Raw genomic sequence first — 18,446 nt, forward strand, 5'->3', positions numbered from 1 at the left:
ATCAAGCCCCACATTAGGCTCCTCCACTAGGAGCCTGATTCTTCCTCTCCCACTCCCCCCTGCTTGTGTTCCCTCTCTCGCTGGCTGTCTTTCTCTGTTAAATAAATAAATAAAATCTTAAAAAAAAAACATGTTTATTACCCTTTCTTTCAAATAGAGTGATTTTGACATTTTTAGTAAGTTTAGTATTTTATAAATACATAACTTAGATAAGATTTTATAAAATGTTAAGAGTAGTTTGAGCAGCTGTCATTTCTAGCATCTCTTGATGGTAAGATGTTTCAAACTACTCTTGAGAATGTTTTCTGTTTAAAATGTCTTCTGTTTAATTCCTCTTTGCTGGTACTTTATGCCTTCGGGAAATGAAATTAGTTTTAATAATAGCTCATTTAAATGTGGAAAAATCAAGATGTATCATTTTATTATAAGAGCATTTTTAGGGGGCGGCTGTGTGACTCAGTCATTAAACGTCTGCCTTAGGCTCGGGTCGTGATCCCAGGGTTCTGGGATTGACCCCTGCATTGGGCTCCCTGCTTTATGAGCCTGCTTCTCCCTCTTTACCTCTCACTTGGCCTCCTGCTCCCCCTGCTTGTGCTCGCTCTGTCAAAGAAATAAAATTTTTTTTTTAAGATTTTATTTATTTGACAGAGACAGCCAGTGAGAGAGGGAATACAAGCAGGGGGAGTGGGAGAGGAAGAAGCAGGCTCCTAGTGGAGGAGCCTGATGTGGGGCTCGATCCCAGAATGCTGGGATCACGCCCTGAGCTGAAGGCAGACACTTAACGACTGCACCACCCAGGCGCCCTGAAATAAAAAATTTTTAAAACATTTTTAGGTTTCCTTATCGGTAGCTATTTTTATTAAGACCATTTTTGATACCTGTCATGCTTGCCTAGCTCAGGTGTTTTTTTAATGGAGAATATAGGATTTGAAGAATATTTTTGAGCAACACATAATAACACAGTCATGTTGATAGCTTTCTAAACCACTGAAATAAGTACCCTGTAACTCCAAAATAATCTGGTTATTTCATCAAATTTACATGATATTTTAAAGTTATGCACAAGCTTTGGAACCAGCTTTGACTTGAAATTCCAGTTTTTCTCACTGTTAAGCTGTATGTAACATTGGTCAAGTTAGTAGTTTCTGGGGCGCCTGGGTGGCTCAGTCGTTAAGTGTTTGCCTTCCACTCAGGTCATGATCCCAGCATTCTGGGATCGAACCCCATGTCAAGCTCCCTGCACAGCGGGAAGCCTGCTTCTCCCTCTCCCACTCGCCCTGTTTGTGTTCCCTCTCTCGCAGCCTCTCTGTCAAATAAACAAAAATCTTAAAAAAAAAAAAAAGTAGTTTCTGCCATAACTACAAGACAGTAATAGGTCCTATTTAAATATTTTAGAAGTACTTAATATTGGGTATTTACCACTTGAATGTATCTAAACAATAGGAAAATAATTTTTAGGAAATGGGAAAAATTAGTTCCTTGATTCACTTCCTGCAGTGGAGGACAAATTTAATAGAGTGTAGCTTGGCATGAAGACGGCTGAAAATCCTCAAATTAAAGGACTTTTTGAATTCATTTAACTTTAACCTCCTTAGGACATAGATACTCAAAATGCCTAAGTTAGTTAACAAGAAAAGGAGCTTGTGGTAGAATATGAATTGATAACGATTACCTTTGAGAAAGACTTCTTTGGAAAGAATGACCATTAAACTAAACGCTTTGCTTGATTTGATTTTATATTGACAAAAAAGCCCATTTATGCAGCCAGCCAGGTGGTGTGTACTGTACTTTCACTGACAATAATTTTGAGAGTACGTCAATTTTAATAAATAACAAGTGTATTCATGAGGAGACAATCTTCTCTTCCACATTTAGCATGCCTGGTATCAGGATGCATTTTATTTAGATGGCATACTGTACTTTTAGGATTGATTTCATTTTACATATGAAATGGAGTGTATGATTGCTTTGCATATGCTTGTAAAACTTAAAAGGTTTTTATTGTGGCAAAATATATTAAGTTGAATAAAATATTGAAGTTTTCTTTAGCAAATTGGCATTTGAACCATTTTCTTAAAATTCTCATTCTGGGCAATTAAACACAGTCACATGTAAGTGGAATATTTGTGCTGTGTATGACTTACTAAACTTAGCATAATTTCTTTCTTTTTTTTTTTTTTTTAGATTTATGTATTTATTTGAGATAGAGCATGGGGGGGCAGGGGCAAAGGGAGAAGGAGAAGCAGGCTCTCTGATGTGGGGCTTGATCCCAGGAACCTGGGATCATGACTTGAGCCGAAGGCAGACGCTTAACCGACTGAGCCACCTAGGCACCCCAAACTTAGCATAATTTCATCACTCAACTTTGAATTCACTAGTCATTAAGCAAACCTAAAGTGAATGGGATTTTTCTATGATTAAAATTCTTTGGGTTAGTGCTGTGTGATGTGCATTTTGTCTTATTCAACTTGTAGGCAGAAAAAAACAGAGCTGCAGCAATGGCAAACAATCTACAAAAGGGAAGTGCTGGACCTATGAGGCTTTATGTGGGCTCATTACACTTTAACATAACTGAAGATATGCTTCGGGGAATCTTTGAGCCTTTTGGAAGGGTAAGTCCCAATATCTTCAATGACCTTTAGTAGGTTCTCGATCCAAATACAACTGCGTAGTAATTCCATGTACTTACTTCGTCATGTTTCAGTGAGGTTAATACTGAGACGGGAAAGGGTAGTTCTGAAAGGGTATTGTGGCATCTTAGATTAAAATAGTATCTCTGACAGAAGGTAACATTTGAAGATAGCGAATCTGTTAGTGTTGTCATAATGCTACAATGAAATGCATAGAGTATTAGAAGCAATGGTTTTTTTCAAGTCAACATGCATGATAAGAGTATCCTGTGCATTTGTAACGAGATTTTTTTTTCCCTTGGTTGGGTCTTTTGGGGGGGGTATTATGTTCTTTGGTTTTTGTTTTTGTTTTGTTTTTTTAAGTATAATCTACTTCCCCATTGTGGGAGCCCGAACTCATGGCCCCAAGATCAAGAGTCGCATGCTCTTGTGACTGAGCAAGCCAGGCACCCCCTGTTGATGTTTTTTGGATGCTTGTTTTTTGCCTCACTGAAAATTTTGGGGTATGTAGAGAAGCTTCTCTAGCTACTAAAGTAAGGAGTTAGACTGTTTCTATCCAGTTGGTCCTCAATTTAGTGTGGACATTTTATATTAGAATAAATGTTAATGCTAGTAAGTTACACTGTAGTTTAAAAGATTAATTATGTGTCCATGAATAAAAATGTTAGTAATAGTTACAGTGTATCCACTACTAATCTTCATTGCTCTTGGATATACTTGTTCACTATTTCCATTCAACCCCTTTGTTGAACTGTTTGAAGAATCAGTAATGGTAAAAGTTGGGTGTTGATTGTGGGTGTTTTATTAAATTAGAAATAGCACAAGCTAGTGGTGTACAAGTCGTTTTTTTTTTTGGTTAGTCACTACAAAGTTAATGCATTCCTGAAATTACCAGGACATGAAGAAATATAGTACACCCATGCTGTATTTTAATTTTTTATTTTTTCTATATATGAACTAGCTTTATTGAGATAACTGTGATGTAGTACACAAACTATGTACTTCATCTAATTAAAGTGAACAATTCATTGCCTTTTAATGTGTTCACAGAGTTAGGCAGTGATAAAACTATGTTGAGTGTTGATTTTATTCTCAAGATTTTTTTTTTAAGATTTATTTATTTGACAGTGGGCTTGGGGGGTCAGGGGGGAGAGAGTCTCAAGCAGGCTGAGCGTGGAGCACGATGCAGGGCTTGATTTCTCAACCCTGAGATCATGAGCTGAGCTGAAACCAAGAGTCAGACATGTAACTGTGCCACCCAGGTGCCCCAGTTTGTAAGATTTTAAATTTTTTTATTTTATTTATTTAAAAAATTCTATTGTCAGACAGAGCAGGAACAGGGGGAGTGGCAGGCAGAGGGAGAAGCAGGCTCCCTGCTGAGCAAGGACTCCTATGCGGGACTGGATCCCAGGATACTGGGATCATGACCTGAGCCAAAGGCAAATGTTTAACAGACTGAGCCACCCAGGCGTCCCAGGATTTTTGTTTTTAAGTAATTTCTGTACCCACTGTGCATCTTGAACTCACAGCCCTGAGACCAAGAGTCGCATGCTCTACAGAGTGGGCCAGCCAGGTGCCCCTATTTTAGTTATTCTAACATCTTGGACAATTTATGTCTGGTATTGTTGGGAATTAATGTTTGGTGTTTTTAGCATAATGGAAAGGAAACGATATTAATTTCATTTTTAACACCTGATTATGGTTTACAAAGGATCTCTGGTATTTAGTAGTTTGTTTTTGAGGCAAAAGACTAAGATTTTACGTTTGTTTTTTTTTTCCTGCTCCACAGTGCGTAACTTCTTGCTTGGGATGTATCTAGGCTTTCAGGCATTCTTTTGGAAATGAGGGGTTATAATGGTTTGTTTTGTTTTGGGGGAGGGAGAGACTTTAAATTTCAAGGAATAAAAATGCTTTTGCTTCCTCCTTTGCACTAATACCATGTTCTTAACATTTTTAGATTGAAAGTATCCAACTCATGATGGATAGTGAAACAGGTCGATCTAAGGGATATGGATTTATTACGGTAAGCAATCACCATTATTAACATTATGACTTAAAGGTTTGATTGATTGACTTCAAGGTTTTAGATGAAAGTACCATAGTAAAACTTCTATCAGTTATTGATAGTGGGGAAGGTTGCATGGTTAATATTTTCGAATGGTTTAAATTAGTTTGTCTTTAGTAGCCATGCCTACCAAATGTTGGCGTTTTGCCAGTTTTCTGTTATCCAGTATATAGTCAGTTTGCATAGCTAAGTCTCCATGTAATTGAAGTTTATGACCCCATTTATGAGTTCTTTGCTTTGTAATACTTCTATGATATGTTTTTGTCAGTTGAGTGAAAGTGTTTTAATATTTTTTTATTTAAAATTCTTATTATATGTGTGCATCTCACAACCACAGTCAGAATTAGTTTATTAAGTAAGTGTTTGTGTCGGGGTGGTGGCGGAGCCGGGGAACCATGGTGACCTAGTTGGTTAAGCATCTGGCTCTTGATTTCAGCTCAGGTCCTGATCTCAGGGTCCTGATAACCTTGCACTGGACTGGGCTCTGGACTGGGCATGGAGTCTGCTTGAGATTCTTTCTTCCTCTCCCAGTGCTCCTTCCCCTGCTCACACATGTGTGCTCTAAATAAATAAGTAAATGAAATCTAGAAAAAAAAAAGTTTGTGGCTAACCATCGCAGCCCATTCCCTGATGAGAGTGTTAGGTGGCAGCTGAAATAACTGTGAATGGAGGTGCCCCTTCAAAAGTAAACCCTCTTATGTTCTCTTTCCTGATGCAATTCAATTACATAATAGCAGTTTTTCAAATGGTGTTAGAACTTTTGGAAGGTTCTGAAAACTGCTATTTCTAGTGTAAAATGCAGATTGTCACCATTGCTGCTGCCATAGGAAAAACAATTTTAAATACAGATAGGTCCCAGTTGAAATGAAGGAATTAGAATTGTATTATATCAAAGTTTCAATAAAATTTGGGGCGCCTGGGTGTCTCAGTAGGTTAGGCATCTGACTCTTGATTTCGGGTCAGGTCATGATCTCAGGGTCATGAGATTAGTCATCGGGATTTTCATCTTTATATACTGGCGAAAGGAGAAAAGTTGTTTTATAAAGATTTTATTTGAGAGCAAGCGGGAGGGGCAGGGGGAGGGGGAGGGATAAACCAACTCTCTACTGAGCAGGGAGCCCAATTTGGAGCTTAATCCCAAGACTCTGGGATTATGACCTGAGCCAAAAGCAGACGCTTAACCCACTGAGCCACCCAGGTGCCCCAATAACATTTTGTTTCTAATAACGTGTGTGGTTATTTTCTTTTTTCCCCAAAGTGTGTGGTCAAGGGATTTTACACATAATTTGTATTAAATTGAGTATTTCATCATGTGTTACCTAAAGTACTTTTTTATGTAATAGGTTTGGTGCTTAAATATTTGGTTAGTAGGCAGGCAGTTTTACTAGAAATCTAATTAAACGTTAGGTAAAGAATAAAGCATATTTTGCAAAGCATTTTATTAAAAAGATTTTATTAGAGAAGGCACAAGCAGGGGGAGGGGCAGAGAGAGCAGCAGTGTCTGTGCTGAGCAGGCTTCTGGATATATGGGGCTCATGGGGCTCCATCCCAGGACCCTGGGATTATGACCTGAGCCAAAGGCAGGTGAGACAACCGACTGAGCCACCCAGGTGCCCCTGTTAAAAAACATTTTTAATATCAGCTGTGTGTGAACTATTGGCTATGATTTAGTTGTCTGTGTACAGAGCTAGATTATTTAAATTTTTACATAGTGCTGTGTGTTGGTGTTTCTTAAGTATCTAATTTTTCTTATTTTATGTAAATAAGAGAAAATGTTTTGAATCATACTGATGAAATACTAAGCTATGGAATTGCTGGGAGTCTTTTTTTTCCCCCATTAAATGAAAATCAGAGCGTGCAGCTAAGTTTGTGTTTGCATCCTGGGAATTAAGATTTTTCATGATACAAAGAAAAAAATTTTTATGATTTTATTGGCAATAAAATGCCCCAGAATTTTGTATTAAAAATAATAGCTGAGGGGTGCCTGGGTGGCTCAGTCGTTAAGCATCTGCCTTCGGCTCAGGGCGTGATCCCAGCGTTCTGGGATCAGGCTGCATCAGGCTCCCCCGCTGGGAGCCTACTTCTTCCTCTCCCACTCCCCCTGCTTGTGTTCCCTCTTTGACTGGCTGCCACTCTGTCAAATAAATAAAATCTTTAAGAAAAAATAAAAATAATAGCCGAGCGAACTTTTTAATTTTTCTAAAAAGTTCTTTTTTTCTGAAAGGAAACAAAGCACCATTTTAGTTTATTCCAGCACATTAAAAAGTGTTTTGATGTTGGAAAAATTAGATATTCTGTTACTAAGATTCCTTATTTCCAAAGGTTAGGTGTCGTCATTTGGTAATATCTTGTTATTCAATCCATCACATCAACAAAGCTGATGTGAATGAGCTTGTGGTCTGATGATGTGTGTTACATTAACGTAAAGCTAGAAATTTCCACTTTATCATCCACCCAGTTATGTAATTATTGAATAGACTAGACTTAATAAGTAAGCATTTCTTTATCTTAGGTATATGCGTGAACTAACATTACTGGACTTTCTACTTTTCACCCCTCTCTTAATTATACAGTTTTCCGATTCAGAATGTGCCAAGAAGGCTTTGGAACAACTTAATGGATTTGAGTTAGCAGGAAGACCAATGAAAGTTGGTCATGTTACTGAACGTACTGATGCTTCCAGTGCTAGCTCATTTTTGGACAGTGATGAACTGGAAAGGACTGGAATTGACTTGGGAACAACTGGTCGTCTCCAGTTAATGGCAAGACTTGCAGAAGGTAAGTTTTTCCATGTGTTGAGAATGATTTCTTCTGGATGCGGGTAAGAGAAAGGTAACCCACACAGACTAATAACTGACAAAATATTTTTTCTTATTTTGGAGTTGACCTTATTATTCTTGGGCAGTATATGCAGTTTCATAGATGAGGTTACTTAAAGTTGTAATGGAATCTACTTTATGGTGGTGCCTTTGGAGTGCCACAGCATACATTATAGGATTCCTTTTGCTTTCTTATAATAATTATATTCTCATATTTAATAAACTTAGTTGCCAGTATTATACCATGTCCTGCTTGTAAATACTTTCAGTTAACTGACTTTGGTAGTAGTAAGCGCCCAGAAAATTGGGTTTTTCTGCCCTTAACACAGTAAGGACTATAAGGTCTCTTTCTTTTACACAGGTACAGGTTTGCAGATTCCACCAGCAGCACAGCAGGCTCTACAAATGAGTGGCTCTTTGGCATTTGGTGCTGTGGCAGGTAGGAATTGAATCTTTTCTAATTTGAAATCATTGTTTTTTCACCTAATTCGAAAATTTGCCAAATTTTTGCATTTAAAAGGACTTACTGAGAATTCAATTCATCAAGTACTTTTTAGCCTGCAAATTTAAAGGAATTGGAGATGGAGAATAGAATTATTCACTAATAATAGGCTATCAGGGAATTTTTTTTTAACCCTGCATACCACTTTTTAGTTTGAATCGCCTGTTAGACCTTTTTGAACATACCGACTTTTCTTAAACACGAAATTTATATTGTTTGAAAAAATGTTTCTATGTAGTGTTTGAGTTCAGAAAAACTATCAGGGGCCTTTAAGTCAAGCTTTATGTAAAATAATCACAGTATCAAAAGTGCAGAGAAAACTGGTTTCCTCTAAATAGTACATGCTGTTTGAGATTTTCAGTTAGGGGAATGGGAGCTCCTGAAGAGGGCAGGAAAATAGAGAAGTGGTGGTTTATTATAGTTGTGTAACAAGGGGTTCAGTTTATGAAACATTGTTTTTCTTATGGCTTAAGTACCTCAAATTTGCTTTTATAAACCTTGATGCTAACCCAAAGCTATGAGCTAGGGTAGCATTTAATTTTGTAATGTTGAAGACCTTGCTTTTAGAACATCTAAGAAGAACCATTTGTATTTTGGACCTTGGTAGACAGGAAATATATATCCCAAGAAAGTATAACACTTTGTATTATGAATTGTATCTACAAAGTGAGACTCTATAACTGACAGTATGTAAGTTTAAGACCATAGTACTGCATCTGAATATACATAAAGGTCCATGTGGTTGATTCATGATTTCCATTTAAATAAAAAACTCATTAATTAAAGGAGAGGATCACTTTTGCTTTTATATTTTGTTATTAAGAGAGAAGGGTCTCTTCAGTGTTTCATTTTAGTGGATGTCCATAAGTTTGTGAGTAACTTTAGGAATTGTGCCTTTTGTGTTTCTGTTTCTCCTGTCAGATTATATTAATTTATTTTGAAATCTGATAGGTGTTTATAAAACTTCTGACAAAACTGGGGCTCCTGGGTGGCTCAGTGGGTTAAGCATTGGTCTCTTGATTTCACCTCAGGTCGTGATCTCAGGGTCATTAGATCCAGCCCCACGTCGTAGTTGGTCTCCTCACACTGGGCATGGAGTCTGCTGGAGATTCTCTCCCCCTCTCCCTCTGCCCCTCCCACTCATGCTGGCTTGCTCTTTCTCTCAAATAAATCTTTAAAAATTTCTGATAAAACCATGCTAGTTTATCCTTATGGGGGAAAAAATCGTAACCATTAATGGATTTATGTATTTTGAGTCACTGTATAACTCCCCCATGTAATTGTTTTGATTTATAAATATTAGACATTTAATTTCTTGAGTGAGCAAATAGCCAAAGAATGCCACTTGCTATAATCAAAGACATTTAAGGAACCCAGCCCTTCCAGAAATATAACTCAGTCTGTGGCTTTAAACTTAGTATGTAATATGAAAACTGTAGCCTCATATTAATTCCTATTCAGATCGTTCTTTCAATAATTTAGAAAATGCTTGATTGTTTATCATATTCTAGGTATTTCACTAGATGCTAGTGAATATCCGCTGACTTCAGGGATTTGGTGTAGTAACATAGGATTCGTTTCTAAGCAGTCTTATGTTATATTCTGGGTGCGCTATCAAATAGTTTATTCGATGTTCTTCATAAACAATATCTTCACCTAATTGAAGATTTTTGAAAGTTTGACATTATTACTATTTTTAGCCATTTTGTCTCGATGCCTAATACATGGCTATACCTTCTTGGGCACACTTACTGTGCAGTTTATAATTAAGGTGGGCTGATTGTGATCAACTAGAACTCTGTAAAGGTGAATGTGGATTGGTTAAACAGCCAGTTATCTGTATTTGTTATATTCACCGTTATTAGTGTTAATTGAGATGATTATAAAGTTTGATTCTGTCTTCTTACACTTATACTTAAAATAGATTGCTATTGCTACCAAATTAATAATCACTCAATTTTTAGGTAATAATTTCCATAACTGGGTAATTTTCTCCAGATCGTCATCATTAAAACCTTACTTTTTGTTGAAATACTATAAATTGCTGAGTGTTAATGTGTCCAAAGCCCTTTCTCCTAAATTCTTTAAAGCTATTTTTTAAAACCAAATGTGAGTCACCACTCTATCCATTTTATTTTAGAAATTTAACAAGTTGTTTCTAAGAGTCCTTATCTTTATGAAATCTATGCTTTGTTTCCTAACTTGTCACAAGTGACCTATAAAGTCATTTTTGAAATCTTGATAGGGATTTACATACCCTTAAAAAAGGGTGGTTTTTTTTAAGGTTTCATTTGTTTAAGTAAACTCTGCATCCAACATGGGGCTCAAACTCTACCCTGAGATCAAGAGTCCTGTGCTCTCTTGACTGAGGCAGCCAGGAATCCCATAGGATAGATTTTTTCATATCTATACCTTTTTCCTATTGTATGGAAAGAAAAGACAAATTGTGTTAAAATTTAAAGTTTGACAGTTTCTGTGGTCATGTCTTCATGTTCCTTCAGTATTACACCAGTTACATTTCTTCAACTCCCTCAGATACCAGTTTTGAGCCAGCATAACTTGGGGTACCGATCCCTTTTCCTTTTCACTGACCCCCCCCCCTTTTCGAGATTTTATTTTTAAGTAACCTCTACATCCATTGAGGGGATTGAACTGAACAACCCTGAGATCAAGTTGCACTGTCCACTGACTAAGCCAGGTGCCATTTTTGCCCATTTTCAATTTTTTTGTGTAATTAGCAAGACACCCAGATGATGATAGTGTTGAAATTAAATCACATGTTAATGAAAATTAGGTTACTGGATCTAAACAATTTTTATGTCCTGTATTTTTATAATTTTAAACTTCAAGATAGCACAATGACATTTTCTTTTTTATTTACACTTGCTGCTATTTTCAGTGCCAAGCAGCTTTCTGTTAACTTGCTTTCCAGTGGAGAATTTAATAACTATATGGGGAAATATACTGGTAAAAATCCCCATTCTGTTTATTATTAATAGTGACTAGATGATTAAATTCTTCTTGTATTTCATAGATAATAATAAACTTGGTTATAATTTATTCCTGCTTCGTTAAATTTCCATACTATTCCAGGAAATCAGACCTAATTAAACTGTCATCTTTTCGGCCAGAGTTGACTATCCCAAGTACTTGGAATTGAATTCTCAAGATCAGGGTTTTCATGGATTTTCTGACCGGTGTGCTTCCCTTTCCCCATTTCCCATTATTCCCATGTGAAGAGTAGTATAGTGGAATACATAGGAGATGCAGAAGAGTACTAGGAGTAGGAAGACAGGCATAAGTGTAAGTTTTCTAGGATAGGAGGAAAGAAAAAGGCCCCAAAGCCTTGTCAATGAGGAATGGGGAAGGAGGTTTGGCTGCCAGGTTTTACTATAAGTTTATTTTGATAAACCCTGCTATGTAGTCCTCTTTTATTAATGCTTTCCTGACATTTACCCTGTTAGTTGAGGCTCTTCATTGTTCCTGCACTGAGCTGTAGAATTCTCTTTTGTTATAGATTTGCAAACAAGACTTTCTCAACAGACCGAAGGTGAGTTGAGCTTTTTATTTGTCTTTGAAATAGATGTCAGTGTAGCAAGACATAGTTGTTCCTTATATCACTTGTTACATTTTGGATTTTGGATTTTTTTGAAGAATGACCTATTGTGTATATACAGTAAGCCATCTCTTAATGTATATTTCAGTTGGCTTGATCCAAATCATTACTATTCCATGGATTAAAATTAAAATGTCCGTGCATGTGCATTTCTTTGCTTTAGTTTACTTAGGATTATTTTTAGTCTGTATGCTTATCTTTGTGTTTTGATTGTTAGTTGTATATAGAAGTCAGAAAATGGAATTTGTTATTTTAGTACACAAATCTTTCAGGAGTCTGAATTAACATAACGTTAGGGACCCTAACGTCAGTGATTTCTATTAACAGTACCAAGCAATGAGGCAGTTATCCAGAACTAAATTGCATGCATATTTCAACGATTGAAATAATTATTTATAAAGTAGGCTATTTTTTTCTTGTTTTTGATTACCAAATCTCTGCCATTTGTTTAGAGCATTTTGCTGTTGAGCTAATTCAGTATCCGTCTTTTATAGGTTGTACTTAAAAGTTGTTTAGGAGAATGATTCTATATGAAAAGGTCTACCATGTTCTTTGATGGGAATTAAATACGTATTTTAATTTTTTTCCAGCAAGTGAGACCGTTGCACTCAATCCTTTTAAAAAGTATAACTAGTGGATTTTTCTATTAGCTATATTTCTATGCTGAATTCATTGTGTTCTGCATTCATCTAGGTTGAGCTGGAATGTTCCTATCACATATTCCCTAATTTTTTTCAGTATTCCTAATTCATTTAAGAAAATGGAAAAAATAAAGTATTCCTCGGTTGTTTTGTAATGACCTAGTGTTTTTTTTCAAGAGTACTTCCATTTGTTTGTGATAAAGTACATAGTGGGCCTCATTTTTATATTCATTGTAACACAAGCATGCTTACATCTTTACCTTTTCTGACTAGAATATGACATCTGTTAGGTTTTTTAACATTTATATTTTAGTGCAAAGCTTTGTGAAAGAAAAAACTTGTTTATTGAAGTAATAAAGGAGCAAAAAGCACTTTTGTAATGATAACAGAAATAATCATTTTTTATGATGTATTTCATGCATGGCCCTAATTTTTATTCAGTGAAATAATTTCTGGTATTTCCTTGGGTGATTGTTAATTTTAATTACTATAATTTCTAATGCACTGTTTTATCCTTAGCTTTGTTTGTTGTTATATATTGGAATGAAATTTGGTCAGATATAATGATTACGGTGAGTTCTGTAACAGCTACTGGTAATGTTTTGTGAATCACACATAAAAGCAATGGGCCAGCTGTCTTGGACAGTGCTCTTACTTCAAACCTAAAACCAGTATGGGTTTTAAATGTTCCTCCTGGATATTAGTGTCTGGTAGTTTTTTATTTTTAATAGTGAATATTATAATATTATAGATCTATTTTTAGTGTTTCTTGTGCTGTGACCTAGTCATTTAAAAAATACTCATTTGATTTTGAGATAGGGTTTATATTCCTGGGATATTGAATTGTAAATGGTTGGATGGCTTTCTGCATCTTATCTGTTAAACAGTCTGTTTATGATGTTTATTTTAAAAGAAAATATGGAACTATATTCATGGGCAGACACCTAAGAAAAGATTGTATTTTCATCATCCTTTGCTTCTTGGAGTATAAACTCAAGCAGTTCTACAAAATCAATCTTCTATTTTATCCTTTGCCTTTCTGGATTGATTTGTATTGATATTTATCTAATTGAATGAGTTTTGATTACACTTAAAGTTTAATTTCTCTTCTAAAAATAAAATTTCCATTTCCTGGGGATTGGCAATTTAAATGTTAGGTTGCTTCAGTTTTCTGGCAACTCAAATCCAGTACCGTTACACACTTCGATAGCATTATTAAATAAGGTAAATTAGGGAAGTGACTGACTATCCTAGTTTCACAGTTGGAGTTAGTGGGGGTTTTGGTTTTATTTTACTCATCAGGGCTGTTCTGATGCATTTTCCATGAAACTAATTTCTCTCTCTTTTTTTTTTAGCTTCAGCTTTAGCTGCAGCTGCCTCTGTTCAGCCTCTTGCAACACAGTGTTTCCAGCTTTCTAACATGTTTAACCCTCAGACGTAAGTAATACACTTTGATCAGGTTGAAAAGGGTATACCATTGACACTTGAATAATGCGGGGATTATGGGTGCAGTCCCCTGCCTGCACAGTCAAAAATCCATATGTAAATTTTGACTCCCCTCTAAAATTTAACTGCTAATGGACTACTGTTGACTGAAAGCCTTACAATGACATAAACAAGTTAATAAACCTGTATCTTGTATATGTCTTCTGTAGTGCATTCTTACAGTAAGCTAGAGAAAAGAAAATCTTAAAGAGCAACTACATTTGTAATAGAATACTGTATAGGTGGACTTGTGCACTTGAAATCCGTGTTGTTCAGTGGTTAACTACTGCGAAAGTATTAATGTTGAGCTTTTCTAAGTTAACATTTAGGATGCTTCAGTATATTTTACAGTTCAAAGAGTAAACAGTTTTCATCCTTCTAAGGTATTAATTTTAATAGCTTTTTAAATTGCTACATCCTTTTGAGTGTGTTCGTAAGATTGGTATTGAAGTAAAAGTTATGCAGATTTTGTTTACCAGTTATATCTAAATCCTTTTCTCAGTTTTGTATCTGTTTATGACTTTTAGTTTACATACATTGTGTTACATTAGTTTCAGGCTCATAACAGTTGTTCTTCAACTCTACACCTTATGCTATGCTCTGCATAGGTGTAGCTTACCATTTGTCACCATATAAAGCTGTATATTACAGTACTATTGACTGTATTCCCTATCCTGTACTTTTCATCGTTGTTGACATACTATTTCCGTAACTGAAAGCCCGTACTTTCCACTCCCCTTCACTCATTTTACCCATCCCTACACCCTCCTCCCCTCTGGCAGTCACCATTTTGTTCTCTATGGGTTTGTTTCTGCTTGTTTTGTTTGTTCATATGTGTATTTGTGTTTATTTCTATTGCCAGTTTACTTTGCTACCAGTTTTTGGCTTTTAAATTTTAATATTATTTTAATATCATATAGGATAAAGAGGATCTTTTAAAATATTCTTCTTAGATTAATGCAGGCCAGGAATTAGGAATTTCTTTCCTAATGCTTAGACACAATGATCAGAATGCCATTTTATAAGTCCAGACTCTTCTGTTTTGTTTTATGAATCATATTTACAATACATTCCAAGGTAAATGCGGATATCCCATTGATTTTGGTAAATGAACCATTATGTTATGAAACATTGTTTTATATAATTTGTCACATGCTGTTTGCATTGTTTATATTCATGGTTTATCATAGAAAGAGAGCTTTGATTTCTTGTGTTCCTTTTGTAACACCCCCTCCACCCCTTTTTTAAAGATTTTATTTGTCAGAGAGTGCAAGCACTAGCAGGGGACCAGCAGGCAGAGGGAGAAGCAGTCTTCTCACTGAGCAGGGAGCCCAATGCAGGACTTATTCCCAGGACCCTGGGATCATGACCTGGAGCTAAAGGCAGATGCTTAACCGACTGAGCCACCCAGGCATCTGGATAACATTAAATTCTTTATTTTAGCTTTATCTGGGAAATGATAAACTTTTGGTATACATATCATTTGATATATGTTAATAAGTATTTTAAATATTAATTTAGAGTTAAGAAATTCGTAAGCTGGGGTGCCTGGTTGGGTCAGTTGGTAATTGTCTTACTTTGGCTCAAGTCATGATGATCTCAGGTTCCTGGGATCAAGCCTGGTATGTCGGACTCCAGGATTAACTGGGAGTCTGAGTATGTAACATTTTAGAAGTTTCAGTGGTGTCTAATAGACCTTAATACTTTTTTTTTTTTTTTTTTTTTACAGAGAAGAAGAGGTTGGATGGGATACAGAGATTAAGGATGATGTGATTGAAGAATGTAATAAACATGGAGGAGTTATTCATATTTATGTTGACAAAAATTCAGCTCAGGTATTTTTTTTCCCCTAAAGTCAGAAAAGTTTAATCTGCCCTTTATGCACCTCACCTCAGGTGTTGTAATACTAATAAAGATAGGATATTGTGTCTCTTTTACAACTTAGCCTTCACACATACTTGGAACATAATACCACTGTCCCAGGAAGTTTTGTTAAAAGAAATTTTAACATAGTGACTAAATATACATTCTCCAACATAAGGAGATTCCTCTAATAATTGAAGATTATACTAGGCCGTCATGTAGCAGTGTTGCTGGTTAGAGTTTAAAGTTTTTCATGAAATCCTGGCATCTTGATTCATTCTTCAGCTGCTTTCAAGTCATAAAAATAAGGAAAATACAAGTTTGGGGAGGATAAAATGACTTCAGTAAAATTCTAGGTGTACATATTAGCTAATGAAACACGTATTTGGTTATAGAGCTCTGAGGGCTTTTTTACAGGCAATTTGTAAAAATTGTATACCACCCTTATCTTTTTGTTGTTTTATTTCAGGGCAACGTGTATGTGAAGTGCCCATCAATTGCTGCAGCCATTGCTGCTGTCAATGCATTGCATGGCAGGTGGTTTGCTGGTGAGTTTGATCTGTTTTTCTTTTCTTTCTTTTTTTTTTTTTTTTAAAGATTTTATTTATTTATTTGACAGAGATAGAGACAGCCAGCGAGAGAGGGAACACAAGCAGGGGGAGTGGGAGAGGAAGAAGCAGGCTCCCAGCCGGAGCCTGATGTGGGACTCGATCCCATAACTCTGGGATCACGCCCTGAGCCGAAGGCAGACGCTTAACCGCTGTGCCACCCAGGCGCCCCTGATCTGTTTTTCTGAGTGATTATTATGAAGGATGTAATTTAAGTGAAAATGCTAAACCATCATATCTGTTTCTTTCAACAGGTAAAATGATAACAGCAGCATATGTACCTCTTCCAACTTATCACAACCTCTTCCCTGATTCTATGACAGCAACACAACTACTGGTTCCAAGTAGACGATGAAGGAAGATATAGTCCCTTATGTACATAGCTTTTTTTCTTTGAGAATTCATCTTGAGTTATCTTTTATTTAGATAAAAATAAAGAGGCAAGGGTCTACTGTCATTTGTATACAATTCCTGTTACCTTGAAAAAATAAAAATGTCAACAGGAATGCAGTGTGCTCATTATCCCTAACTAGCAAATCCCACTGTATACAAAGCTGTTCTCTTGTTCTGCCTTTTAAATGTACATGTAGAAATTTACATTAAGGATCTATAGGAATAGCTCTAGGGGGGAACAAATGTGCTTAATGTAAAAAGGCAGACAGGGATGTAATTATGTTTTTAATGTTTCAGAAGCCTAACTTTTTACACAGCAGTTACATTTCACGTTTCACTAATGTTGATACTCGGCTAATGGTTTATCAGAGGTTTCTCTGGAGTACACACTTAGTGTATGGAAAATCCAAGACAGCTAAAGGGCTGTTTGATTAACATCTCATCTTGCATTGTGATCCATTGGCAAGAAAATTTTCAAGATTACATTTCTGGATGGTATCTTTTCAATTAATGTATCTGTAAAAGTTTCTTTGTAAATACTTTGTGTTCTGGTGTGTCTAAGATTCCAAACAAAATGATCCCTGCATTTCCTCAAGATGTTTAGTGACAGTCTGGTAAGCAAAGCAGTCTGAGGAAGAAATAGGAAATGCAGAAATAGGTTTTGTCTGGTTGCATATAATCTTTGCTCTTTTTAAGCTCTGTGAGCTCTGAAATATATTTTTGGGTTACTTCAGTGTGTTTGACAAGACAGCTTGATATTTCTATCAAACAAATGACTTTCATATTGCAACAACCTTTGTAAGAACCACTCAAATAAAATTCTCTTAAAAAGCCCACAAGAAATCTTCATTTTTGAAATGTTTTGAGTCATAGAAACTTGAAAGTAGAATATTAGTTTCTTTGACTTTTAGTAGTTAATCAAGACTTGCCTCTTGGGGAAAATTCTTAGTGTGCAGTCTGGGAAGACTGTTGCCCTCAAGTTGTCTCCATTTCACCATATCTTAGCACTGTACTTATTAGGGTAATGTATCAAAACCTTTAGGGATTTTCCAACAAGAAAACCAAACAAATCACCTAGGACTTAAACCTGGATATTTTTAAGTCTTTTCTGTGTTAGGGCATCTCTGAAAAAATGTTTCAGCATTTAAATACCAGACAGAATGGTTTTAAGTTCAAACATTCAACTGATTTCCCGAACTGATTTAACTGAATTTGGGCAGTCAGCCATCATTTATATTCTGAATTCTGCTTAAAGTTTTTGTATCTACCTAGACCCTTTGAGTAGGCAGTGTTGTTCCTAAAGGAATAATTAACTTCCAGTATTGATTTCCTCACCCTGCTTATTTCTGCTGATTTCTTAGTGTTAAGGCACAAGGTTTATAGGTTTTTTCAGATGTCAGAATATTTAATCAGTTGAATTTGGAGGCATCACAATTTTATACTAACCCTTTTGATGGATACTTAAAATTTCTTAATTGCTTCAGTTACTGAACCTAAAGAAAATTTTCAAGATTCGAGTTTATTTTTCAGTGGGCAGCCATGGGCTTTGGGGCAGACATGTCTGCATTTTTTTCTTTCCAAAATATCTCCTAGTATCTTCATAATTAAATTTTTTATTCTTGATTCATGTCCTATCTGCTTTGTTCTGTCATTACTTTCCAGGGAGCTGGGCTTGCAGAGGTAGACTTTATAATCTCAGATGTTAAAAAGAGGTGGCAAAAGACAAGTAAAAATTTCTTGACTGCCACAGAATGAATTTTGGGTTGTAAACGATATTAAAACAAATGTGGTACAAGTAATTTGAATAGTGTGACAAAATAATTC

The 18,446-nt window shown here is 35.9% G+C and overlaps 1 protein-coding gene across 7 annotated transcripts in view; it reads left to right on the top strand.

The window, feature by feature from the left end:
• Window positions 1-17,458, top strand: part of RBM39 (RNA binding motif protein 39) — a 31,233-nt gene extending 13,775 nt beyond the window's left edge. For 5 of the 7 annotated variants that reach the window (XM_011221267.3, XM_011221266.3, XM_034641294.1 and 2 more), the window contains 9 exons: window positions 2,475-2,612; window positions 4,588-4,653; window positions 7,269-7,473; window positions 7,876-7,953; window positions 11,516-11,566; window positions 13,629-13,710; window positions 15,488-15,593; window positions 16,091-16,169; window positions 16,484-17,458. In XM_011221267.3, the coding sequence (XP_011219569.1) occupies window positions 2,475-2,612; window positions 4,588-4,653; window positions 7,269-7,473; window positions 7,876-7,953; window positions 11,516-11,566; window positions 13,629-13,710; window positions 15,488-15,593; window positions 16,091-16,169; window positions 16,484-16,584 (906 nt within the window). In that variant the 3' untranslated portion in view covers window positions 16,585-17,458. The remainder of the gene's footprint in view (window positions 1-2,474; window positions 2,613-4,587; window positions 4,654-7,268; window positions 7,474-7,875; window positions 7,954-11,515; window positions 11,567-13,628; window positions 13,711-15,487; window positions 15,594-16,090; window positions 16,170-16,483) is intronic. The other 2 variants (XM_011221268.3, XM_002916413.4) reach the window with 1 other exon arrangement.
• The last annotated feature ends 988 nt before the right edge of the window (window positions 17,459-18,446 follow it).

The sequence above is a fragment of the Ailuropoda melanoleuca genome, chromosome 13 (genome assembly GCF_002007445.2).
Source record: "Ailuropoda melanoleuca isolate Jingjing chromosome 13, ASM200744v2, whole genome shotgun sequence".
NCBI lineage: Eukaryota > Metazoa > Chordata > Mammalia > Carnivora > Ursidae > Ailuropoda > Ailuropoda melanoleuca.